General features: G+C 47.3%; 8 protein-coding genes across 8 annotated transcripts; 5 read left to right on the forward strand and 3 right to left on the reverse strand.

The window, feature by feature from the left end:
- Positions 1 to 320: 320 nt before the first annotated feature.
- On the forward strand, positions 321 to 1,905 carry N7479_010041 (UPF0183 domain protein; the record flags this gene model as incomplete). Its single annotated transcript, XM_057257734.1, has 2 exons — positions 321 to 384; positions 443 to 1,905. The coding sequence occupies 2 exons, from the start codon at positions 321 to 323 to the stop codon at positions 1,903 to 1,905; spliced, it is 1,527 nt and encodes a 508-aa protein (XP_057105192.1).
- Positions 1,906 to 3,514: 1,609 nt separating this feature from the next.
- Positions 3,515 to 7,809, reverse strand: N7479_010042 (ABC transporter ATP-binding protein; the record flags this gene model as incomplete). The annotated part of the gene is made up of 9 exons (XM_057257735.1): positions 3,515 to 4,189; positions 4,294 to 4,481; positions 4,540 to 4,655; positions 4,737 to 5,266; positions 5,321 to 5,496; positions 5,552 to 6,729; positions 6,785 to 7,441; positions 7,495 to 7,682; positions 7,732 to 7,809. The coding sequence occupies 9 exons, from the start codon at positions 7,807 to 7,809 to the stop codon at positions 3,515 to 3,517; spliced, it is 3,786 nt and encodes a 1,261-aa protein (XP_057105193.1).
- Positions 7,810 to 8,309: 500 nt separating this feature from the next.
- On the forward strand, positions 8,310 to 11,303 carry N7479_010043 (isoleucine--tRNA ligase ISM1; the record flags this gene model as incomplete). The annotated part of the gene is made up of 1 exon (XM_057257736.1): positions 8,310 to 11,303. The coding sequence occupies one exon, from the start codon at positions 8,310 to 8,312 to the stop codon at positions 11,301 to 11,303; it is 2,994 nt and encodes a 997-aa protein (XP_057105194.1).
- A 375-nt stretch (positions 11,304 to 11,678) lies between these two features.
- Positions 11,679 to 12,828, forward strand: N7479_010044 (opsin family protein; the record flags this gene model as incomplete). The annotated part of the gene is made up of 5 exons (XM_057257737.1): positions 11,679 to 11,815; positions 11,866 to 11,932; positions 12,016 to 12,503; positions 12,562 to 12,696; positions 12,747 to 12,828. The coding sequence occupies 5 exons, from the start codon at positions 11,679 to 11,681 to the stop codon at positions 12,826 to 12,828; spliced, it is 909 nt and encodes a 302-aa protein (XP_057105195.1).
- A 382-nt stretch (positions 12,829 to 13,210) lies between these two features.
- On the reverse strand, positions 13,211 to 15,651 carry N7479_010045 (uncharacterized protein; the record flags this gene model as incomplete). The annotated part of the gene is made up of 3 exons (XM_057257738.1): positions 13,211 to 13,619; positions 13,690 to 15,472; positions 15,540 to 15,651. 3 exons carry the CDS (start codon positions 15,649 to 15,651, stop codon positions 13,211 to 13,213), a joined length of 2,304 nt encoding a protein of 767 aa, XP_057105196.1.
- Positions 15,652 to 16,014: 363 nt separating this feature from the next.
- On the forward strand, positions 16,015 to 16,603 carry N7479_010046 (FMN-dependent dehydrogenase; the record flags this gene model as incomplete). The annotated part of the gene is made up of 4 exons (XM_057257739.1): positions 16,015 to 16,022; positions 16,186 to 16,299; positions 16,350 to 16,430; positions 16,486 to 16,603. The coding sequence occupies 4 exons, from the start codon at positions 16,015 to 16,017 to the stop codon at positions 16,601 to 16,603; spliced, it is 321 nt and encodes a 106-aa protein (XP_057105197.1).
- A 689-nt stretch (positions 16,604 to 17,292) lies between these two features.
- N7479_010047 (class I SAM-dependent methyltransferase) lies at positions 17,293 to 18,878 on the reverse strand (the record flags this gene model as incomplete). The annotated part of the gene is made up of 11 exons (XM_057257740.1): positions 17,293 to 17,374; positions 17,427 to 17,855; positions 17,927 to 18,113; positions 18,167 to 18,192; positions 18,243 to 18,283; positions 18,340 to 18,415; positions 18,468 to 18,509; positions 18,559 to 18,588; positions 18,641 to 18,697; positions 18,745 to 18,797; positions 18,849 to 18,878. 11 exons carry the CDS (start codon positions 18,876 to 18,878, stop codon positions 17,293 to 17,295), a joined length of 1,053 nt encoding a protein of 350 aa, XP_057105198.1.
- A 342-nt stretch (positions 18,879 to 19,220) lies between these two features.
- On the forward strand, positions 19,221 to 19,482 carry N7479_010048 (uncharacterized protein; the record flags this gene model as incomplete). The annotated part of the gene is given in 2 exon segments (XM_057257741.1): positions 19,221 to 19,380; positions 19,400 to 19,482. 2 exon segments carry the CDS (start codon positions 19,221 to 19,223, stop codon positions 19,480 to 19,482), a joined length of 243 nt encoding a protein of 80 aa, XP_057105199.1.
- Positions 19,483 to 25,745: the final 6,263 nt, after the last annotated feature.

Here is a 25,745-nt window from a genome sequence, read left to right on the forward strand (position 1 = left end):
AGTCGATTTGATCTTTTCACTAGCTGTATCGGGGTCTTTCAGGGTTGTGTATATCAGTGGAGCTTCGTCTCAAATGGGAAAACATAAACAAAGCTTACATAATCTAGTCATTTCCCCCTCTCACATGACTCGGTCGGCTGCGCCATCGTCATCGCCCTCTTATCGCTCTCTCTATCTACCCCCTCATATGTACCATGTGGGCATCCCCTACATCTTACCAACCTCCCCTGTTTAACTAATAAGCACAGCTACCGAGATCGAAAATTGCATGGAATTTTGTGCGCCCATCGTTGCCGGGCCGTGAAAACGGACAGACCACTATGACTACTTCTATTTCCCCAGCGCAGGCGCAAATATTCCCTGGGAAAGGACTCGGGTTTGTCAGTATGTCCTTTGTCTATCCCCACAGCCTTTTCAGTGACCCTCGCTAATAGTTTGGAAGCACTGGGAGCTTCGCTTCATAATGTCCTCACCCGCGTCAAGTCCTATCCCCAAACCTACCCCGCCATCGACCTAGCCTACTCAACCGCAGATCCGCTTCGCAAGCCAGTGGTGTTGCAGTTACCCTCAAATGGCCTACGCCTTCGATTTGACGGTCCTGACCAGAGACTCCGCTTGATCGAAGTCCTTGACTTCTCTCGAGTAAACCTGGTATACAAAAGCCAGGAGGTGCTCAAAGGTGTGAAGTCAACAGAACAATCCCTGTCTTCGCACGGCCCCAGCTTCCGGCACGTTTACAATCGCCTGTTTGGTCCCTCATACCCAGGAGAATACGTACCACCGGCAGATCCACAGTCGCCATATGGCACCTACGTGCTTTCGTATCCCGGAGTTGCATTCTCGTTTCCTCTTCAGCATTCTGCCTGGTCCGACCAGTGTGATTTTGTAGCGTTGTTATCTTCTTCGGCTGCTCTTCCAGCCACATCTATGTCAATCTTTCAAGGTTCATCATGGCCTGAGGTCCGAGCCAAGCTCTTCACACAACAGGCACAGTACCCGCGCTCGTCGGCTTTGATTGGCAAATCTCGAGAATCGCTTGCGGATGAAATCGAGGAGTGGCATGTGCTTGGAGCTGGGAAACTTGAAGTGGCTCGCAGGACGAGTTCTCCCTTGTACATAACACTAGGAGAGACGACTCCCCAGGACTTGATTGCAGATTTCGGTCCGCCCGACGCAATCTACCGTAAGAATGACCGCCGAATCTCGATTCATCGTGCAACGGGGCCCGGAGATTTGCATCCGAGTCCCTCTCCGGGCCGAGGAATGGACATTCCGGACGCCGACCACTCATCCACTAACAGCGTAACTGATGATTCTGACGAGGAGATGGCTACTTTTAATATTGGAGATCCTACCTCACTGCCCGCAGAATGCTTTTTGAACTATTTCCACCATGGGTTTGATGCCTTCATCTCGTATCCGACAGCACCTGGACCTGCTTTCCCCGCTTCAGGCCTTCCAGATCCATCGCCTCAGCCAGCATCTTCCCAGCTGACAGTGACAAAGATTATTCTCCACGGGAACGTCCCAGGCTCTTATCCATTTAATCGTCACCGCCGAAGTCGCTGGTTAATACATTTGGATGAATCTGGGGACTGTTTGACTTCGGAGTCGCCCTATGATGAAGTCTCAGAGCGGCTGCGTGCTACTTGGAAAGGATCTTACACTAGCGCTGCCGAGGAGCGTGCTTTGCAACGACCGATGGTCCTGAACCGTGGTTGGGGAGACAGCCCTGAGAGCAGTGTTGAGTTCCTCGGTGGCTGGGAGGAGAGCACAGCCAAAAGCACTCGGAGTGGTGCCGATGGCCAGGATGGGGGGTTAGGCAACACCGAGCTTTTTGGATTCCCGGGGCTTTTATTTGAAGTTCTCAAGAATGGCGCCGTGAGCTGTTTGACGGTGTACTGATTTGGAACCATTCTTTTAACCATATTTCAATGCATTATGAATCATGATAATTCTGACTAGATATTTGAAACTGTACGTGATCATTGTTTTGTTTTGAAGAATAGATCGTAGGTAAATTGTCGAATTGATATCTAATGTACTTTCTTTAATAATTTCACAACTCCGGTTGACTCAAATTATCATGATACAACATTGCGCCCGCTTGTAACAACGACAGTGCCGTGACTAGGAACACCTCGATCAACGGAAACTTGATAATATCTGATAACCGGAACGAGACCCATCACCTGAAGAGACTGTGTCATAATGGCCACTTGGCTTGGTAACGCCAGACTTTCTCCGTACCAGGCGTAGAGTACTTTCGTATTGGTGGATGGAAAGTAGTTACTGTAATGAGTATAGAGTTGGTGTATTCTTTCCATCATGGAGCTGACGTTTCTGTCACCCTCATGTAGGTCTTGTGTTACCCCTAAAGCCAGTGGTGGTATATGGTCCAGGACTCCAAGGTTATGTCATGCACTGATGCTATAATAACAACAGAACAAGACCCAAGGCCGAATGTCCCAATTGCTGGCTTTTGTTCAAAAAGGCAGTGAATCGGACTTCGGTCGAGAATTCTAGAAGCCATTTTTAAGAAGTATATGAGTTGCCGAATGATATCTTGATAACACAAGAGTGTGAGATTTCTTTCTCTCAGATGGCCTTTCGCTTTAGGATATAAGCTATTGCAAAGCCATACTCTTAGTTCTGAAACCGCATATGGACTTCCCGTGGGATGGGAAGGGTAAAACGAATGAAACATTTTGCGAGAAAAAGGTTTAGGATCCCAAATGTTTCTTCCTAAACGGGATCAATCTGGTAGGTCGTTGCTAAGGATGTTGAATAAAGAGGGGAAACAGCCCCAATAGGGCTTAAAGTGGGCTGTACTCTCCAGAGGTCTAGGCTTTTACGCCGACATGAGTCCCCTGCCAACCAGGCGAGAAGGACTGTGCCTGAAAGACACGAGGACCTCTCCCCGCACACCATCGCTGCAAAATACGAATAAATTGCGCATATATACTTCTACCCAATCAGCTTTGAACCTTGGCCGCCTAAGGGTAGAACTTGTTTCAACTAGAGTCACCCTTGGTGAAAGATACTTTGCTGATAAACCGCCAAGCTGTACGGGTTATAAAAGGGGAAGTACAGTAGAGCAAAGAAAGCAACTTGATAGACCTATGGAAAAAAGTGCGGACTTTTATACTGGGATTTCCGAGGCGTTAGTAAAGGAAGTGTGGATATAATAGTAGTGATTACGCTAAAGGACCCAAGGGGCCATGTACCTATATCTAGGGATCTGTTATATATTCCCCTCTACTTCTTGAAATAATCATGGGTAAGGTATGAACAAGTTGATGAGACCAAGAGCTATGAAGTCATAGGAGACTGAGATATGGTCAAATATGAAAATGGCTTTCGATATGTATTCGCTTTGGTTTAATTACATGGCGATCTGTCTGCGTCGATCCAAATTAGACGTTCCGTCATCACCTTTGTTCCTTCTATTATATGCATATGTACTCATATATGTCGATTTGAAACCCTGCAGAGGATACGATGTTTCGCTTGATCAAGTGCCTAGGTTCTGAGCCTCGCACATCTTCGGATAAATTCGGCCTTTCGCTAGCAATTCCTCATGGGTTCCAGACTCAGCGATCTTACCCCCGTCAAACACGCAAATCATATCCGCATGACGAATAGTCGACAAGCGATGGGCAACCGCGATCGTGATTCTATCCCCCTGGGAAGCCGCCTCATTCAGCGCATCTTGGACAATTCTCTCCGACTGAGTGTCCAATGCGCTTGTTGCTTCATCTAATAGGAGCAAACGTGGATTTCGGAGTAACGCTCTGGCAATAGCGATGCGTTGACGTTGCCCACCAGAGAGCTGTGTCCCATTGGCCCCACATAGAGTCATAAGGCCATCTGGCAGCGATGAGATAAATTCCCACGCGTTAGCAGCTCGACAGGCAGCCTCAATTTCGCTGTCAGGAACCGTTTCCGCGTCATCAGTCGGCGTCCCCATGGATACGTTTTCGCGAATGGTTCCGGGATAGAGAGTGGGCTCTTGCTGAACAAGTGCCACTTGACCTCGGTACAGCCACGGATTCAAGCGGTCTAATGTAAGGGCATCGATTTTGATGTAACCGGCGACTGGGTCGTAAAATCGTTCAAGCATGCTGATCATGGTACTTTTTCCACAGCCAGATGCGCCGACGAACGCGACAAATTGACCTTTTTTGATCTATATTGTACACAAAATATTAGCAATGAGTAATGTCATCTTTGTGGCACCTATTTGGTGAATCAAAGAGCGAAAATAAAGTTAGCGCGAGTGGAGTGACATACTTGAAGGTCAACACCACGTAGTACGCGAGCGTGGGGTCTCATTGGATAAGAGAATTGCAGATTTTCCAAGTGTAGAGACTTGAAGTCGCCAGGGCCCATCTCGCGGTTTTCGTCGGTCTCTCGAATGATAGGCTGAAGCTCTTCAAGCCAAAATATGTAATTTGCAGCATTTGTTGCCTTTGTCATGCCTGGATAGCTGTTAGTAACCCGCCTTCACCTTCCACGCAGGCTTGGAATGTATCTTACTGCTTGAAAAGCCAAAAAGAATTGTAGCTTGTTGGCCAGAAAAGAACACACTGAGAAAACTCATGTAAAAGTTGACCTCGCTCAAATCTCCAAATGAGACAAGCCGGCATCCATACCTACGTCGAGACGATCCAATGGTTAGAATCAAGTCATAATAAAACCCACAACGAGAACAAAGATGACAGGGGGGAAAATACCAGAAACCCAGTGCTAGGAACGAATATTCCACGGTCTGAGTGAACGCAAAAGGAAGCATGATAAGAAGCAGTGGCTTCGTGGATGTGGCAATCGCCTGGTCAAGCTCCTCGGTGTATCGGTCCAAAACAGACATCTCAATCGCCAAAGAAGACACCGTCCGGATAGCATTCACGGCCTCTGAGGCAATGGATGCACTCTTGGAAAATAATTTTGAAATCTTGTGATCCATTGCACCCTCCATTCTGATGCGAGCGTAACCGGAAAGGAGCATGGGTGGAAGTCCTGCGAAGACAATAACAAGGCCAAGCCTCCATGCATATACCAGTGACATGATGGCACATGCCACTACACCAACCGTTGCAACCAGTATCAGAGCAACGTTGAAGCCCATAAGCTCAAACACAGCCTGTGGATAAGAGTCGGCACGGCTGGTCAGTGCTCCTGTAGTATTCTCGGTGCGATCAAAGAATTGTAAGTCTTGTTTCATCATGTCATTGACGACTTGTTTCCGGTATTTGTGGTTTATTATCTAGATGAGTTAGTCGTACCAAGATCTACGTATATACCACTGAAAGAGACTTACCTGTGCCACAATGTTTGATGCCCATCCGAGAACAAAGTAGACGACGAAAGATCCAAGCCCGAGGACTAAAAACATGAGCGCAAAAAAGTTCCCTTTAGTCCGCAGAGTTGCACCGGTAAATTTAAATATATCGATCAATTTGGACATCAAAATAGCTTGGCCAGGAAATGAAGCAGCTACAATTTGGTTAGTTCGGTTTGCGGAAATTGGGCTTCAAAATGCCAGTCTCACCTCCTATTATAGAAGCCAGAACCATAATTGTGAAAGACCATTTGAGCTCCGGAGTCGATGTTACCAATCGCCAGACTGTGTGGAGAAGCCCCAATCTTTTCCAATTATCAAAATCATCCCGACTCAACTGCTTCTCGAGAGTTGATCTCGTCATAGTCGAGTACCGAGTCAGCTCACTAGTCAGTGCAACGTGATCTCCTTTGTGTGTTTCATCCGAACCAATCGACACCTCCTCGGGGTCTTGCGTGGCTACAGACAGATCTTGAGCCCGCACGAGTCGTGCATAGGCGCTGTTCAGTTCCAAAAGGGAGCTATGCGTACCTTGCTCGAGAATACGGCCATTTTCCATGACGACAATATTATCAGCATCTCTTATGGTGGCTAGTTTGTGTGCAATGGTGATTGTTGTTCGTCCCTTCGAAACGTTGTTCAGTGCCTGTTGAACAACTTCCTCGGCATGAGGATCAAGCGCACTCGTTGCCTCATCTAGAAGAAGAATTCGTGGCTGGGAAACAATGCTGCGAGCAATTGCAACACGTTGTTTTTGACCACCGGATAATAGCCCACCTCTCTCCCCAATGACGGTATCATACCCGTTGGGAAGCTCGGTAATGAAATCGTGGGCAAAAGCAATTTTAGCAGCGTCCTGTATCCGGGCAAGCTTCTCGATTGGAGGCTCATTTTCCCACGGTGTACCCACAAGGCCATTGGCGATGTTTTCAGCAACTGTGCCGGCAAACAAAATGGGCTCCTGTTGAACAAGTCTAACATGCCGACGCAGCCATTTGAGGTTGAATAGCTCAACAGGCTGGCCATCAATCTTGATTGTTCCTGACAAAGGGTTGTACCATCGCTCAATAAGTCCAACGATAGTACTCTTACCAGACCCGCTTGCTCCCACGAGCGCAGTTGTCTTCCCAGCAGGAATATGCAGTGAGAAATTATCCAACACCTTGGCATCAGGGCGCGTAGGATAAGCGAACGAGATGTTATCAAAATCGAGATAGCCCATCAGGTCCGTCGGTTTTTCTCCAGACTCGTCGAACGGATTGATTCTCGACTTTCGATCGATGAGCTTGAATAGCTCTGACGCTGCGGAGGCAGCGCGGACAAAATCAATTAAATAAGGCATGATAGTGGTCAAGCTTGTGGCTGCCACAACCACAGACATAAGCACACTGCAATTATCATTATTAGTATTCCCAGCTGTGAAAGGATAAAGACTGAACATACGTGAAAACATCTCCAGATTCCTTCACCTCCCCAGTGGATACCATCTTTACACCCTGCCAAAAGCACAAGCCAAACCCTGCAAAGATGATGGTGTACTCCGTGGCGAATAGGCAGCCAAAAAGAGGAGATTTCTTATTTCCCAGCTTTCTTGAGGCTTGCAAGAACTTGTCAAATTCGCGTAGCAGTTGGTTTCGAAGCCCGAAAGCCTGTACCGTCCGAGAACTTGACAAAATACTCTCTGCGAAAGCCCCGGCCTGGGCTTGAACTTTGAGAATCTTTGACTCAATCGAAGCTTCAATGGTGGAGCATATGCCCATGGCCAGAAGCATCGCTGGGGCAATACAGCAGCAAATGAGTGTCAGCTTCCATTGAGTGACAAATGCTAGCACGAAGGCCGATATGAAAGCGGCCAGGCCCTGAATGACAAGTCCCAGCTTTTCTGATATTCCACCCTGGATCAGTCGTCCGTTGGAGGTAGCTTGCATCGCAATCGATCCACTAGTGCCGGCATCAAAGAAGGCAATTTCCTGGCTCAGTCCTGCTGTTAGGTAACGGCGGCGAATATTTCGTATAATCCGATATGCGGCAAATGTATACAACGTGCTGTATACATAGGTGAGAACGAATCGGCAAAGGCCAATAATGAAGAAGTAGAGACTATCTCTATATTAGTTCACGCTGCCAATCAAGATGAAACGCATTGCACATACCTGAGTCTTGCGGATTCACTTCGGAAATGAGAAGCACCTGCGGCGCTCGTCGAGTAGTCAGTGGTAAGTGTGATGAACTGGCCAAAAACCAGATTGACAAGAGCCATGCCAACACCAGACCCTAGTGCGCAGGCAGTGGCAATGGCCTGCAGGGTATAGTCTTGGGATGAGCCATATTGAAAGATCCTCTGCTTGGTGTTAAAGTTTTCAGCCTGAATGGGAGGGGAATAATCTTACTAGATAACTACTAAATGCATCGGTTTCTGCCTTGGGCTCCTGGTCATGATTTGTATCTGTATCGGATTCTTTCTCCATTGTAGAGTTTCATTCGGAATCGCTCAGGTAACCATATATCCAGGCACCTTGCTCTAATCCGACGATTTTCGATTCATATACTGTGTTGAGGAGAAAACAAAGACAATTATGAACCATTAATCGAGACCTATTGCTCTTTAACTTCCCACAGTCATACTTAGTGGGCCTAAGCCAAGAGACTATAAAAATTTCCCCGGGGTCCGCGGGCCCCGATATCCCCTCTAGCGTAGTGTCGGAGATTTTTTTTCATTTTATCTTTTCTATTCATTAGGAAATGACAGGGGTGATAGAATAAAACTAGTTAGCCTTCAAATTTATAAATTGATGGCCACGAATCGTCATCGTCACCACAATCATCATCATACATATGTGCATATCAAAAGTACCAAGTCCGAGCGGGCGGGGTCTAAACCCTTTTTGGAAGCCGTGTTTTGTAAAATGCCAAGACTCTTCTCTTCACTGGACATCCCTTCCACTTATCTTCTAGGATATGCTGGACAATGCCGGAACTGGCGCGGTCAATTCCTCGCTCATGGACCTCGACGCTGAAACTTCCTAAATCGTCATTCCCTCCACGCGTGTCGCCTGTCGATCGGACGAAATACCTAAAACGATGCACTGATGATCTCTACGCCTGGCAACGTCGCGAAAGGCCCGCCGAGCAACCATTCGTCCTGCACGATGGTCCACCGTACGCGAACGGTGACCTTCATGTCGGACATGCGCTCAACAAGATCTTGAAAGATATCATCTGTCGCGTACAATTGGGTCGCGGGAAGAGGGTGCGGTACGTGCCAGGCTGGGACTGCCATGGACTGCCGATCGAGCTTAAAGCGCTTCAAGGCCTGCGCGATGAGGCAGTCGCAAGCGGATCCGCCAGCGCGGCAGTTATTCGCACGGCGGCACGGAAATTGGCAAGACAAACCGTGAAGGGGCAGATGAAAGAGTTCCGCAGCTTCGCGGTCATGGCTGATTGGGAGAACCACTGGAAGACCATGGACAAAGAATTCGAAATGCGACAATTGGGTATTTTCCGGGAAATGGTGGACCGTGGCCTTATCTACCGGAAGTTCAAGCCAGTTTACTGGTCGCCGTCAACGGGTACCGCTCTTGCGGAAGCAGAACTGGAATATAAGGATGATCATATCTCGACCGCCGCCTTGGTCAAGTTCCCTCTTATCGATATCCCCATGCATCTTTCTCAAAATCCTCTTCTCCGTGGAAAGGAACTGAGTGCTGTGATTTGGACCACTACCCCCTGGACGCTGCCTGCCAATGCTGCCATTGCAGTCAACAAGTCGTTGGAATACACTATTGTCTTGTCGGAAAAACATGGCCATCTCCTTATCGCTCAATCGCGGTTCGAGTACCTCCAAAATATGCTGAAAGAAGAACTCTCCGTCGTCGTGCCATCTATCATTGGGTCCGAGCTGGCAGAGCAAACTACGTATAGACCTCTATTCAAAGGACCTGAAGCACAGCCGCAGCCCATCTTCGCTGCGGACTTTGTGACTGCTGATTCTGGCTCTGGTATGGTTCACTGCGCGCCTGGTCACGGAATGGACGACTACGAAGCATGTCTTGCGCGTGGCATTCCTGTGTTCGCTCCCGTCAACGATGAGGGCAAATTCACAGATAAAGCCATGCCCCTCGATGCTACACGTTTAGCCGGAAAGCCTGTCTTGGGAGAAGGTAACACAGCAGTGTTGGAGTGGGTCGAATCGTGTGATCAGTTGCTTGCCCAACATAAGTACGAGCACAAGTACCCTTATGACTGGCGCTCAAAGCTTCCGATTATTGTTCGGGCAACCGAGCAGTGGTTTGCCGATGTGGCCGATATCCGCAGTAGCGCTCTTCGAGCGTTGGAAGATGTTCGGTTCGTCCCCGAGACTGGAAAGCAGCGACTCGAAAACTTTGTGAAAAACCGGAGTGAATGGTGTATCTCGCGTCAGCGCGCGTGGGGTGTTCCGATTCCTGCAATCTATCACCGGACTACTGGTGAGGCCGTCTTGACTAAAGATAGTGTTTCACATATCATGGCCACAATTGAAGAGCGGGGAGTTGATGCCTGGTGGACCGACAGTGCGGATGATGCTGCATGGATTCTTCCGTCCTTGCGGGGGGAGGCGGGAGCGGGGTATCGACGTGGAACAGACACCATGGACGTTTGGTTTGACAGTGGTACCAGCTGGGCAGAGATCGACGTTCCTATCGAAGGGCGGAGTCATCCAGCCGACGTGTATCTCGAAGGTACTGATCAGCACCGTGGTTGGTTCCAGTCCGGGCTTCTTACGTATATCTCACACCAGCTCGGCTCGAGTCAATTCACGACGCCTCGTGCGCCATTCAAGAACCTCATCACCCACGGTTTCACTCTGGACGAACATGGGCGTAAAATGAGCAAGTCCATTGGCAACGTGATCCTCCCGCACACCATCATGGATGGAACTCTGCTGCCTCCTCTCAAAGCCCGCAAAGTTAAAGGAAAGAAGCAACCTGAGAACCCAGAACCTGTGTACGACGCTCTTGGCCCGGATGCACTTCGCATGTGGGCGGCGAGTAGCGACTACACGCGCGATGTGGTTATTGGAAAACAGGTACTCCAGACCGTCAACACTAGTCTCCACAAATTCCGTGTCACCTTCAAGTTGCTGCTAGGTGCCTTTGCCGATTTCCGTCCAGAGAACGTTGTCTCATACGGGCAGCTGCAGCTGGTTGATCGAATTGCACTCAAGCACCTCTCGGACATGGTGCTCACCTCGCAGAAGGCGTGTGATAACTTCGAGTTCTACAAGGCCGTGAGCACGATGAACCGGTGGGCCAACCTCGAGTTTTCTGCTTTCTACATGGAGGCGATCAAAGACCGACTCTACACCCTTGGTGAGGACAGCACGAGTCGCCGGGCCGCGCAAACAACCTTATTCTACATCTACAATCATCTTCAGGAGGTACTGGCTCCTATTACACCAATGCTTGTGGAAGAAACTTGGGAATATACTCCCGAGTCTATTCGCAGCCAATCTGAGCACCCCCTGCAGCGTATTATTTCCGCCCCAGCTCCGGAGTGGCAGGATTTAGCCCTAGACACCAGCTACCAGGAGCTGACGGTGGTCCACTCTGCTATTAAGAACTTGCAGGAGCAGGCGCGTAGTAAAAAGCAGCTTGGCTCCTCCCTGCAATCCTTTGTCCACATTGTCCTTCCCAGCAGCTCTGGATTATTCCAGCAGTATCTGGCAGAGCTCCCTGATCTCTTTGTTGTGTCTTCCATTGCCCTTTCATCACACAATGAACCTCTCCCGACTGACATCAACAATGCTGAATGGCAATATGAGGAGACATTTGAGCTTGGTGGCCAGCCAGGCAAAGTGTACGTGTACGCGCCACAGGCTTCCAAGTGCCCACGGTGCTGGCGGTACGCCATTCCGGAACCAGTGGCGATTGAAAATGCGATCTGCGACCGGTGTGATACAGTGGTGCATGAGGCAAACGCCTAGAGCACACTGTGCAAGTCTGTATACTTATTATTATGTATTATATCGAACATCTCCAGGGCTGCATGATTGGACGTCACAGCCAATTTAGCAACTGCAGTGCAACCAATAGTGTACAACAATCAAACATTCAAATTAAAAACCAAGCTGAAAGAAGATACTATCCATGTAAAAACTAATTGAATCAATTAAAAGCCAGAGAGATCCATGTAAGTTCATGTAGTAAATGTTACAATTGGCTATGACGACAGTACTTCTGTCAATGACGGTTATCCCAATCATCCCTAAATCCGGCTTTGACGCATTCGTCATACCATTTATATATTCTCGCTTTTCTCTTCTTCAGTTCTGCTTCTACTCATATTCTTCAATTTCAGCATGATTCAGCCTCCATTTGATCAGTTTGCTACTCTGACGGCGCCCGCCACCACGTCCTCAGTGGCGCCTATCCCCACTGTAGTTCCGGGATCTGAGGTCTACCAGGAACTTCATGATGTGGGCAAGCGGACTTTATGGTATGTGTATATTACAATATATTGGAATTATTTAGTTCTAACATCTACAGGGTTGTCACTGTGTTGATGGGCATCTCCTCGCTGGTGTTTTATACGCTGGCCGCTCGTGCTCCTCTAGTAAGTTAACCCTGCAGCAGCATCATCTATACTATACCTCTCTTTATAATCTATCTGTACATATATATCTAACATATATTCAGCCTAAACGAATCTTCCATATTTTAACCTCTCTAATAACCACCATTTCCTTCATCATTTACCTAGCCCTTTCGACAGGCCAAGGCATAACAACCAAACACTCCAGAGTCCACGAGACCCACAAACATGTCCCAGATACACACACAGACTATATCCGCCAGATTCTATGGCTGCGCTATGTAAACTGGGCACTGACAACACCCCTGCTATTCATCAACTTCGCCCTGATATCCGGCCTACCAGGAGCAAACCTACTCATCGGTATTGCCGCCCACCTGATCATGCTGGCTACAGCTCTATTCGGCATATTTGCAGGCCATGGTCGCGAGCGCTGGGTTTGGTTGACCCTCTCGTGTATCTCCTACCTGGTTGTGATTCACCATGTAGGCTTCCACGCGCAGCGAGCGGCAAAGGGCAAGGATGCCCAGACTAGACGGTTCTTCGGGTCTGTTTCTGGATCGGCGATTGCCATGCTAGCGCTGTTCCCTATGTGAGTTTTACATATTACGAATATTCTTGAGTTCAGGACGAATACTAATTGTGGATAGCTCCCTCGCGGCTGGTGCTCTTGCGCTTAAATTGAGTGTTGATACGGAAACTGTCCTCTTCGCTATACAAGATGTCTTTACACAAGGTGTCCTTGGATACTGGCTTCTATTGGCACATGAAAGCGCACCTGGAATGTGGGTTTAAAACTGAATCTCTTTATAGGACGACATGCTAATTGCTGCAGTGCTCTTTACATGGAAGGATTCTGGTCCCATGGTGTCGGCAATGAGGGAGCTATTCGTATCTCAGATGAAGAGGGTGCGTAAGGAAATGACTATTTCACTTACTTTCAGGTTGGGATTCAGATGATATGAATTGTGTTGCCTTTTTTTATTTCAGTTGACTTTCAGATTTCTCTCACTTGCGGGTCAATTTGACCTTTTTCTCAGTTTCATTTGAGGTTTGGTGTGAGCTATGAGGAATGAGGAATGAGCATAGGGATATTGATACTTGGCCATACTATTCTCTACTCTACATTTATTCCATAAGAAGCAAGAATGACTTGAACAATGGCTTTTTTTTTGGTTTTTTTTTCTCCTACTCGTACACGACCGAATATGATATTTCCCTGGCGGCACGCTCCACCAGAACCCCCTGGGAAAGGTTCTGGGGAGCGCGTCGCCGCCGACGGACACGGACACAGTCCGTTCACATCCCTGAGGCCCCCAGGCCTCTCACCGCAGCGGTGAGCTCGGCAAGTGCCTCCTCACCGAGCTCCTCGACGGAGCCAGCCACGGAGGGCCCGTCCCCACCCCGGGCCACTCCGACGTACTCGTCCGAGTGACGAACTCGAACGTCTCGCTGGGCGCGAGACAGCCAGAAACCGCAGTCGATGCAGTTCTTCTTGAAGTGAACCTCCTCGAGGTTCCGGAACCACATCCCGAACGGGTCTCCGTCCACAGCGAAACCAGTCAAGGTCAGACGCTTGACCGGGAGGGAGGGGGGAGCAGGGAAACCAGAACTCAGGACAAGCACCTTTGCCTTCTCGATGCAGAACTTGTCCAGGTACTCGCCGTACCCGATGGCCTCCGAGATCTCGCCATCGCCACGGTGACCACTACAAATCATTGAAGTTAGCATATGTCACTTCTCTTAGTCTCACATAACTCTCAGTTGGTGCAACTTACTAGTACACGGGCGAGGCACCCGACTTGACGTTCATTACCCATCCCTCCTTGATGGGCTTCCATCCACTGGGACCAGCCAGCTTCTTGATCTCCAGGCTAGCTGCCATCTCTAGCTCCAGCGTGACGAGGCGAGGGTTTCTCCAGACCGTCTGCCAGATGATGGGCTGGTATGAGTGCATCATGCCAGTCAGCTTCAGCACGCGGAGGTTTCGGAACTCACACAGAGGCCGCATCTGCGTCAGTGAGAGAATGGTGATTCTCAGCTCATCATCTGGCTTCTCGGTGGACTGGTCGATTCCCTGGTCATCAGTGGCAGCCTTATTGAAGGCATTGTCAATCACTTTAGCTGCCTTTGGAGCGTTGACTTCCATTATGACCTCTTGGTCTGGGTATCGAGGCGCATCAAAGATGAGAAGGTCCTCCTTCCTGATTGCACTGGGACTAAAAAGCTCCCAATCGTGCACGGCGGTCTTGCCTTTCGCGTCCTTGCTGTTGGTGGTCAGCTCTTCGGTGCTAGAACTCTCGATTTCCAGATCAGCCATGGTAGATCCATCAGTCGGCAGGTTGTTATAGGTGGTCCGATTGTCAGTGGCACAGTTCGTGTTGATATCTGCGTGCTCCGTGTTGGCTTGTTCGGTAACAGACTCCTTCAGGATAGGAAGATCGGCCTCAATTGCAGCACCAGAGTCCAGGTTAACGTTGGTCTCCGCGGTGGCAGCAGACTTATTAATATCGTCTGTCTCAGCTGTAGCCTGTTCAGTGGCCAGGTGGTCATTAGTGGTGGGCTCATTGGCAGCACATTCCATGCTAACATCAGTCTCGGCAGTGCTCTTGTCAGTACTCATGTTGTCGGTGTCAAGGTCGGCCATGGTGGCCTTGTCAACCATGGTGGTGTTCACGATGGAAGATTTGAGGTCGAGGTCGGTCATGGTAACTTTGTCAGTCATGGTAACTTTGTCGGTCATGGTAGCTTTGCCGATCATAGTGACTTCGCCAGTCACGGTACCTTCATCAATATCCTGGTCATCATCGAGATCAACAAGGCTCTCAGCAGAGACCTTGCGAGCATCGAAAAACATGTTAAGTTCCAGGACTGATCTGGTGCGGGGGATGTTATCCCAGGTGCCGCCATCATTGAGGTGGGCCATCAGACTGATCCGAGAACTGTGCGCCGGGTGAGGAGTGGTCACAGGTTCAGGGTGATGATCACTTTTTCGCTCAAGCCAATCTTGGAAATTAGCATTGCTAATGTAACCAGGAGCCATTGTGGCAAATTTATCAGAGCTCTCAGCCGGGTTAGGTGGTGCAATATCCAGGTTGGGAGCAGATGGTCCTCTGTAGAGAGAACGAAAAGCAGGACGAGGGGTCTTGGGCATGGGAGGAATCGGAGACTCGGGAGGAAAGAAAGTAGGAGTGGAAGGTTCAGGAGGAAGGAAAGTAGAAGGAGACAGAATTGATGGACGAACAGTTTTCTCAACCTCAACAATGCCTGAAGTTGACGCAAGGATGGGTCCTCGTTTGAGACTTAGAGTCTTGAAGGAAGGCAGTTTTGGAAGATGCAAGCTACCCTTGTTGGGACTTCTCTGACTCTTCCCTGGCGAGTTGGTGGCATCAGTCCCTACAGGGGAGGGCTGAGTGATATTTCGGAGGCGCATACTATTGAAGGAAGCGAGCTGAGAGAGTTGGAAGCGGCTCTTCTTGGTTGGACTCTTCTCGGGGGAGCTCGTGACTCCAGTCTGAACAGGATTCCTTGAAGGCGACTGAGCAGTTGGACTCACTCGGGCTAAATGGCAATCAGCATTAGCACGAAGTATATATCAATTGATTATTCAGCACGTGTTAAATCATACTTTGTTGCTCACTAGCAAGTCTCTCGGCATATCTCGTCGCATCTTCCCAGAACTGCAATCCCATGAGGCTGGCTTCCCAGTGCTCACGCATGTCAGGGTTGTACAGGTCCATACTGAATTAGGATGGCAATAAAGAAGAATTGATGAATGGAATGATTAAAAAGATGATACGATAATGGGATGGTGAGGGTTGATGAGAGAAAAGGGAAGAGGAAAAGGTACATCTCAGAAAATCAGTTCAAGCGCTGTCTCGTCGCATAAACGGATCATGAGGTAGGTACCATTAGCACAGCTGGTTTTCAAAACGAGATCGAGGGCTCCGGTTCAATTTGCGCGTTCGCCTCTATACTTCCGGCCTAGAAAAGGTATAGACATTGTATTCAACTTTTTCTTTTCAAAGCACTCCTTGGTGTAGCTATGAAATTAAATACTAGGCTAGAATACTCCCAGGCTTCATTGGCTATTTCTCTTCATTATGATCAGGTATGTTATTACTTTCTAACGTCTGTAGTCACTGAGGGAAAAGAATCGCCTAAGCAGCCGGCCAAGTTGAGTCCCATATGGACTCTCTTTTGTATTAGAAAGCCCCGAAATCATAGCGCAAGCCGAATATGAAGCAGTAGACTATTATAAAAGGATTTCCTAGCTCCAGCTCTACCGGCCCCAATCTGTTGTTGACCACGACGGGATATGGTCTATCCTACGTTGTGCCAAAGCAGCACGCTACACAGCTCTCATTGTCACACTGGACATCTTTCTCGTGAGCTATCGTCCTCTAGACATCGAAAATATCTACCTTCCTCTCTACAGTATAGGCCTCAGCTTCACTGATCCTGTCTTCCGATGTGAGTTCAGAGATGAATACGGCTATGAGGCAGGCGAAGTTATAGGGTGCGTTTAAGTGGGAGAATACCATCTTCCCAAATCTAATACACACATGGTCTAGCCTAGAGCACCTGCCTAAGCAGCGGCATGAAGATACCAAGCGGGTACAGACTGCGGCGGATGCTGAGATGGCCGTTCAGGCCGATGTTGATAGTATTATTGTCTCCCACCGTAGTTAGAGACAGCATGATATGGTTCTCTGGACGCTTTGCAAGTTCCAGATGCGGTAGGAGATGAAATTTGGTATTAATGGTGTTCAAAATGCGATAGATTTGAAGCCGAGTGATACGGGGGCACCACTTTATGGGGGGGGGGGTTTGGGGGGGGGGGGTTTCTGTTGTTTTCAGATACGTGCTAACGAAGGTCTATTTAGTTTATAGTAGGATTATCCCAATGACCATTGTATTTACAGGAAAGAAGATGAAGTTTGACAACATAATAAATATATACTGTATAAAAATAATATGCCGTGCATCTGTTGAGAATCCCAGTTAATTCTCTGCATCAGTGCTGTGTCAATACCAACTCTAATTCGACCCTCCCGACTTGCCAATAATCTTGAAACCTCGTGAATGCAAGATTAGCGCTGCGGTATAGTTTCACGTCAATGTGCATCGTGTTGCATCGCAGGAATACATTTCAATTCCGACTGCATTTAGTGATTGACAACCAACATATTTAGATGCTCATGAGTATCCCTATGTCCATTGCATGGGGGTACATCTAGTGATCTGCCACTATTTTCCTTGATATTTGAGCTTAAATGTCGAAATTACAAAATGATAACAAACAGCGTTAAAAAGAGCCGGTAAGAATGGAAAATGTGGCTTCTGGGATTCGAAGACGCCTGCCAAGAGTCAAGACTGCTTTACGGCGATGTTTCAATCTTGATGATTGCCTCTCTTGCTTTCAATTCTTCCTTGGTAGGCTTTCTTGCCCACACGCGGTTCCTAAAATTTATTAGCACAAAATGAGCCAGCGATGTGGGAAGAAAACACCTACGCAGGTTCATAAGCGTGAATATGCGGGTTTTTCAGCTCGGCACGCACTTTAGCGAGGAACACATGCACTTCCTCCTTTTTCCACGGCACTGGCTCCCCAAAGTGAGTGAGAAGCCACATCGCCCAACCTTCTAGAGCGGCATTCCAATGAGCATACTGGATGTGTCCGGCCTCCTTCAGTGTAGTATCCCTAGGCCACGGTCCTAGGGGGATCTTGTACTTTTCCTCATGCACATCCACGAAACCCGCTTTCTCAATTGCGCTGCGCATTGTTTCATGGGTTCTAAGTGATCGTCCAGCTCGCTCAGAGCATCTAATAAACATGTCGCCCCACCCATATAGTTGGTGTTCTTTTTTCAAGCTACCGTCATCGCTGTAGACTCGTACGTCTAATTCCATTTGTTCAATCCAGCCACCAGGCTCTAGAGCACTATTGCAAAAGAAAAATAAATATCAGGGCGCGATGCCTTGGAAAATCAATTTACCGGGGCTGAAACTCACTCGTAAGCCTGTTTGTATAGTGTATCCCATCCATCGGGAGCGAATGCGCCATACAATAGGCGCATATGGATAAAGTCAAATGGTTCTCTCCATGTCCATTCGCGAAGCACATCATCCACCTCGAAGATGCAGTTCGGGGGCATCCATAACACAGGCGGGGGGAAGATATCCACTCCGCGGACGGTGGCTATAATTGGTTTCAGTCAAGAGTCGAAGGAGTGGAATCAAGGAATACAGTACCTGAGGGATATCGATCGGCAACATCACTAAGTATTTGTTAGAGGTTCTCTTCGCAAAGGGCTATTCGTTAACTTACATTGCCCAACTCCCCTGGCCAGTTCCGATGTCTAAAATATTCTACACTGAGTGGTTAGCAGAACGTCTAACCGAGAACAACTTTGGTATAAATTTACCTTGGGCGATTTTCCAATAGGGGCGCGGAATAGAGGATTTGGCTGCTCGTGATCTAGCACGAGAAACACCATATGGCTGAGTTCGTTAATATTAGAAATGAAAGGTAACAGGATAGGATGCGGTTTACCCAATCTCAAATGCCTCGAATTGCTGCTCGTCAGAAGGACCCCTTTATATGGTTACTTTATGTAAAACAAGATCATTGTATCACAACTAACCAATAGTCGTCTTCTTTGATGGCTTGGTATCTACATATTGGGTCAGTCTTGAGAATTGATCTTGAACTGGAAGTGGACTGACCTTCGGCCGTTCTCCAGCCGTCCCCTCGCAATCGCGGATGCGATAGAGGTGGTGTCCCTACACAAGTGAGAATGCGACCATAGATATGATTTTCAGGCACTCACGACTGAAGGTCGTCCATATCGTAGCCAGTGACCATGGAGTAGAAATCAGGGTCCTATACGAGAGGTTAGGATATTCAGGTAATTCGAATTTCTCAACCACTTACCACTACTATTTTCTCCATTTTTTCTTCCATATTGACACTTTTCCAACAGTGAAGGGGGGTAGAGAAGGTGAAATTTAACCAGGGTACGAGACCCACTCAAAACCGTTTACCTAGTAACCCTGGAAAGCCGAAGCCACCCGTTTTAAAGTATATCGACCTCGGGAGTTGACTAGGGTTAGATACTAAAGAAAGAAAAAGTACGAGGGGAGAGCCCACTCTCTGCAGGCCACCCAGCTAGGTATTGACAAGTATCCATCATCTGACTGCTTATTAAGTAGATTTAAGTTCCGAAGTACATAATCACTTTGGGGTCTGAAAATAGTCGGCTGTTCTTGGCAGGCTGAATGAAAACATTATTCTATGACCCCCAAAATGAACGCATATGAGATCAGAATCATCAAACTCGCGAACCCCAGCAAACTAACAGCCCAATGCATTCCAAACATTAGCGAGGTAGCAAGCGGAAACAACGTACAGGACACACTTATTGTGCAACTTACAGCGGTCAATGCACTCGCTGTGTGTGGGTCCCGTATGCATCAGCGAGATAGTCAACCATCGCGATAAATATGAGAAGGAATCTAATGCCAGATGGGATACTGGAGAGCATGAGCACGATCCTGTGGACAACTAAGTGGACCATGTAAGTTAGAAGAGGGAGATGGTAGGTAGAAGGCCGTCAATTTAGATGAGGGAAGATGGTGGTATTAGTTGGGCGCGTTGGTAGACAGAGTTGTAGGTGAGATGGACGATGAAAGATAGGAGGGCACCGATTTCGACTATTTATTAGCCGTGAACATCTAGTTCAAGGAAAGATAAATATAGGAGAACATAAGCATAGTGAATTTAAGTATAGGATTTCAAGCATAAAATTGATTATTAAGTATAAAATCTAGGTAACGTATTCGGTAAGCGAGCGGCGGACGCAAGCGAGTGGCGGACCCCACGCAAAACGCGTCCATGAATTAGCACTTAGTTAGTTCAACCACCCACTATGCCACCAATTCGCTCTCAATCCTCTACAAATTTAATAGAGCAAGAGGGCAGGCTTTTATTAGCTATCCAGGCCTTTAAAAATCAAGAAATCTCTTCAATTTGTGAAGTGGCGCGCCGTTTTAGTGTGCCCGAAACTACCCTCCGCCGCCGCCTTAAGGGGGTACAGAGCCGCGTGATTTGTCGCGCAAATTCCTCTAAATTGACGGAAATTGAAGAGGAGTCTCTTCAAAAATGGATTCTCTCTATGGATTCTCGTGGAGCAGCCCCCCGGCCCTCTATGGTACGAGAAATGGCGGATCTTCTTCTTCAAAAGCGTGGAACTACCCCGGTTCTTTCGGTTGGCGAAAAATGGGTATATAACTTTGTGAAACGACATCCTCTTCTCTCCTCCCGATTCTCGAAACGGTACAATTACGAACGTGCAAAATGCGAAGACCCTAAAATCATTAGGGAGTGGTTTGATTTAGTTCAAAAGACGATTCTTCAATTTGGAATCGATCCCGATGATATTTACAACTTCGATGAGACTGGTTTTGCAATGGGATTGACTGCAACTGCAAAGGTTATTACGAGGAGTGAATACTATGGTCGGCGTTCACTTTTACAACCTGGAAATCGAGAGTGGGTGACTGCTATTGAGTGTATAAATGCTTCGGGCTGGGCCCTTCCTCCGTGTATGATTTTTAAAGGCAAAGTCTTTATTGAATCATGGTTCGACGGCCTTCCGGGGGATTGGCGCTTCGAAGTTAGTCCTAATGGCTGGACCTCTGATGAAATTAGCTTTCGTTGGCTTGAAAAGCTCTTTATTCCGACTACTTCTTTACGTACGAAGGGGAGCTATCGGCTTTTGATACTCGACGGTCACGGAAGTTATTTAACGCCTAAATTTGACGCAATTTGCGAGCAAAATAAGGTGATACCAATCTGTATGCCAGCGCATTCATCTCATCTTTTACAACCTCTGGACATTGGTTGTTTTGCGGCATTAAAACGTATATATGGTCGGATGGTTGAAATCAAGATGCGGAACGGGATCAATCATATTGACAAACTTGACTTCCTCGAAGCATACCCCCTTACACGAATTGAAGCTTTTAAATCGGAGACTATTAAGAATAGCTTCGGAGCAGCTGGTTTAATACCATTTGCACCCGACCGAGTGATTTCAAAGCTTAATATTCGACTTCGAACCCCAACCCCCCCAGCTAGCCGGGGTAGTGAATCAAGCCGGAATTTTACTCCAAAAACCCCCTTTACGGAGAAAGAACTACGTCGTCAGGCTTCATCAATTAAAGCCTTACTTCGTACAAGGTCTCGAAGCCCGCCTAGCCCGTCAGATCGTGCATTAAACCAGCTTGTGAAAGGCTTCCGTCTTACAATGCAAGGTGCTATCTTACTCGCCAAAGAAAATAAGGAATTACGCGCCGCCAACGAGAAGCAGAAGCAAAAGCGTACTAGATCCCGGAGGCAAATACAGGCAGAAGCAGGCCTTTCAGTACAGGAAGCTTCTCAATTGATTACTGAGCCGGTGGAAGCAATTAAAGCACCTCCCTCCCCTCTACGAAGAAGCCCTTCGCCGGCTTTACAACCACGTACGCGGGCCCCACCAAAGTGCAGTGGTTGTGGAGAAATAGGACATAAGATTAATAGATGCCTAGCTAGCTAGATGATTTCACTGTATTTAATTTAATGGAGTTTTGGTTGACATATTTATATTTGAAATTAATGCATTGGTTGGGGTCCGCCACTCGCTTGCGTCCGCCGCTCGCTTACCGAATACGTTAGTTATAACTAGAACTTAAGTATAGTTAAAGGCTATATATAGAAAAGTCTCATATATAAAGTCTGCTTTTTTTGCCCGCTTGAAATATATCTTTGACTACCTTTTAATTTACGTTATCCATTACTATAGTCGTGACTACCGTTTATCTATTGACTCGGTTTCAGGGAATCGCGATGGGAACTCTAGATCCGAGGAGGCCCTTGTATAGGCGCCAGCTGCCAAAACCCTATTTCCAGTAAATGTGGACGCCTTGATGCCTAACTTTGGCCTGACGGCCTGAATTAAAAATGGCAGAAGAATTAAAATACCTGAATTGCTACCTAGGTATGACACTTCCCTTAATAATCAAAGTAGCCTGATTCTGCTGGCGTTTGGAACTCTCAAAAATAAAGCTTTTGGCCTCCATACAAATGGAGATATCTCGACTTTCTTAGACGATTTACAAGTGTCAAAAATGAAGCTTTTCATCCCATACAAATACAGATATCTCTATATTCTTTAACACTTACAAATCGTCCAAGAAAGTCGAGATATAAAGTGTTAGACTGGGATATGGCCCCCCTAGGCCTTAAACAGGAACCTTGGTTTTTGTTATGGTCTAGTGGTAAAATGGTCATATTATTTCCCACAAATAGCTTCATTTTTGACACTTGCAAACCGTCCAAGAAAGTCAAGATATCTCACTTAGTAGGGAGGCCAAAAGCTTCGTTTTTGACACTGGCAAATTTACATTACATTGTATAGGGCGGTGTAAGGAGCGGTCAATAACCAGGCCAAAATTAAGTATCAAGGCATCCACATTTACCGGGAATTGGGTTTTGGCAGCTGGCGTCTATACCGCTGCGTACCTTGTAGCACCTACTCCGCGGTACATCTGAAACTTATCTCGACCAAACAGTCAAATACTCCATTTCTTCAACACTACCTCCAGACATGCAATCAGATGGTCTATTTTCAGAAATAATACCCAGTGAGTCAGACTTCTGGGTTCCAGAGAATACAGAACAGTTCTATACCTGCAGCCTACCCCAATCGCGGAAGAGGATTGCTCGTATTCAAGCAATCCTTGACACGAATGTCAACACATGTGATTACAATCTTCTTGTCTCTGGTCTCGAGAAGTGGGCAGGCAATTTACCAACTTCTTCAAAAGAAAACATAGTGGCGCACGGGCTACTTTCCCCGACGACCAAATTTTATTCCGAATCATGCCGGGAAATGCGTATGAGCAAGTTATCGTGTTCTTGAAAAAGAATTTTATCAAGGCAATGGAGCCACCTGACTGCCCAATAACGAAAACAACATGGGTAGGAATCGGTTCAACTTTTTCAGAGGGACGCTATTGCGGAAAGGAACCTGATTGGGGCATAAGGCCTATTGTCAGAAATACAGTATGTAATATTGGATTTGCAACGGCCTTATTTTTGACGTATTGATTTTTTTTTCCCAAGAAGAGCCATTTAAACGAAGAGGGCCTGTAGTCGCCATCTGCTAGTTTGTAGCCTGAAATAATCCTCGGGGCTCTAGAATTGGACTTGCCGAAAAGTATAGTTGAAGTGGGTGCTCTGATAGTCGTGGGCTCGCTGTCCACGGAGGAGGTTTCAAAGAATGTCAAGCGTCAATGAAAGCACAAAAAGCGCAAAAGCGCACAAGTGCAATAGCGATATTTGAATATATAGCAAGCCACGGTTTTTTGAGCTCACCAAAACCACATCTTCAGCCTCCTCGGATGTGAAATGGATTCCTCTTAAAAGGTCAATGTGCTTGCGCTATCGGTCCACTGCATAGCCATGTGCTTCTATATTAAAAGATGTGGTTTGGTGAAAACCCTATCTTTCCAATATGGAAAGGCTACTTGCTTCTGCTCGAGGCCCTGGATAATTTCAAGGACCCATAGTTTGCATTGGCACTTTTATTTCTGGTGATATACTTGCTAGAGTTAGAATGTTGCATTGTGTTTTCTAACCTATTTATAGTATGTTCGAACCTAAATAGCTAACACGAAGTAAGGTCGCATGTAAAAAACACCTGTGTGTGCCCAAGATTCAGACCTCACTCCAAAATGTTGTTCGTGATTCTATGAAGCTCGGTATTCGCGAGCAACTATCTCTTCCTAAATACCACCCACAGTAATAGAAAACTAATGATTCGTTGCGGATGCAACTCTGATCAAATCAGTTGCTCTCCTCTAAACGAGGTGAAAACGCAACACAAGCTGAATTATAAAGCCAAGTACACATGAATACCATGTGCACAAATGAGTGAAAACTTAGAGCGCGGATATATATAGCTGGTTCTGACACAACTATTGCTCAGCAGGCTTCCACCGCCACCCCATACTCTCTAACCGCGCCGCAAAGAGAACCCCACACCCTAGAAGTAAACATGTGCCACCCCACACCTGTGCCCAAATATAGTTCCCGTCCCCGACCTGAATCAACTTGCCCGCTAATGGAGGTCCGGTCAAGCATGGGATGCTGATAATGGTAAATACCATACCAATTCTGGTGCCGCTTTTACTCAAATCCTTTGTCAGACTAGCGAGAGTTGAGGGAAAGAGACACTGAATGCCGGCACCAAAGAATCCAAGAAAAACAATCCGGACTATATCAGATACGAGAGATTGTACCGAGTGCCATATATAGACACATAAACCAGCAAGGGAGGTGATCGGAATAAGGACCGTAATAGCACCGAAGTAGCGATCTGCAAGCAGGGCTGGAATGATGCGACCTGGAATTTCAACAGCGTTAAAGATAAGAAGGATACTGTACGATGTTGCTTGTGATACATGTAGGATATCGATGGCGTATATGCGAACCTAGTGGCCGTTATTAGCATAGAACCCCGAAGGGGGACCATAAGTCTTCATGTTATGACAAAAGTAAACCCACAAAGTAATACGTAAAGTACGTCACCCAGAGCGTGAAGAACATACGTGGTGGGTGGTTGGATTCCGGCACATTATGTGTCTGTTCTGTAATAGTGTGTGATTTAGGCTCTATGGCAGCGATATATGTAAACGCTGCTTCCGGAAGAGAACAAGAGGCACGAGAGGCCACTCTGCACATTTCAATTTCGGATCCTGTGCTGGCCATTCCGACTGCTGACATCCCAAAAGCAGGAAGTAATAGGAGTAGTAAGGGAAAGATAAACAGTGGACCGGGTCAGTACTGGACGAACAGGGGGGTGGCTCGATCCTCTTCGTATCTACCACTTCACTTGGGAGTCTCAGCACCTCGGTTCTTCTGGTTGAACACTGAGATCACAAAGAGATCACAGGAGATAAGAAACTGATATCCTGGATCGACAGTTGGTCAAGCCTTCCTAGCCGTGCCGATCAGGTGGGCCAGGGCTCTAGGACGGAATTCTTTCTTCTTTTATCCACGTATATAGCGCCCTAAGACCCCTCGATCTAGGCCCCGCTTTGCGTCGAATGTAACTGAGAATGTCAGTCGACTGGGGGTCGAATGTAACGCTGAACGAGTCGGTGAGAATGCCTAGTTACTGACTATCTATACCCTTTGGTCGCACCCACAGCGCGAACCGTTGTGGGTATCACCGAAGGGTATAGATAGCGGTAAACTACCTCCGCTATCTTGATATATAATCCTTCGGCGTGCCCAAAGTCATGATACTTATCATTGTCTCTCAGGGAATAAGGCTCGGTTTTGCGTCTCGCTGAGTTGGATAAATAGTACGTCTCCCAATGCCCCTTTTCGTGTCTTTTCTCAGTTTGTCACAGGTTCAATCTTTTCCTTCCTTTCGCCTAGAAGGTTGCGTGCACAACTTCTGGTAGTGTCGAGGCTCTCGTACATGACAGCCTTGCTGGATATTTCTCTGGCTTAAAGGTTACTAGTAGTAGTGGTTGTGGAGGTGGTCAAGCACCTGATCCACATTAGAGTGGGTGGGGGGTTTGCTCAGGTCCCTGTGGGAACGCTCTACCCTCACAATCAAGATTTGGCAACAAGCCCAATAGACATGATTAAACTCCTAGGATGAAATGAATGAAGAGATACAGATGAAGAGAGTCGCGTAAAGAGTTAAGCCTAATTCGGTGGCCTGTTCATCGTTTCTTCGCATAGAATTCATGTCTTTGGAGATGATGTGAGATATAT

This window comes from Penicillium vulpinum, assembly GCF_028829585.1.
Source record: "Penicillium vulpinum strain IBT 29486 chromosome Unknown utg000004l_segment0_segment0, whole genome shotgun sequence".
In the NCBI taxonomy this organism is placed as follows: Eukaryota; Fungi; Ascomycota; class Eurotiomycetes; order Eurotiales; family Aspergillaceae; genus Penicillium; species Penicillium vulpinum.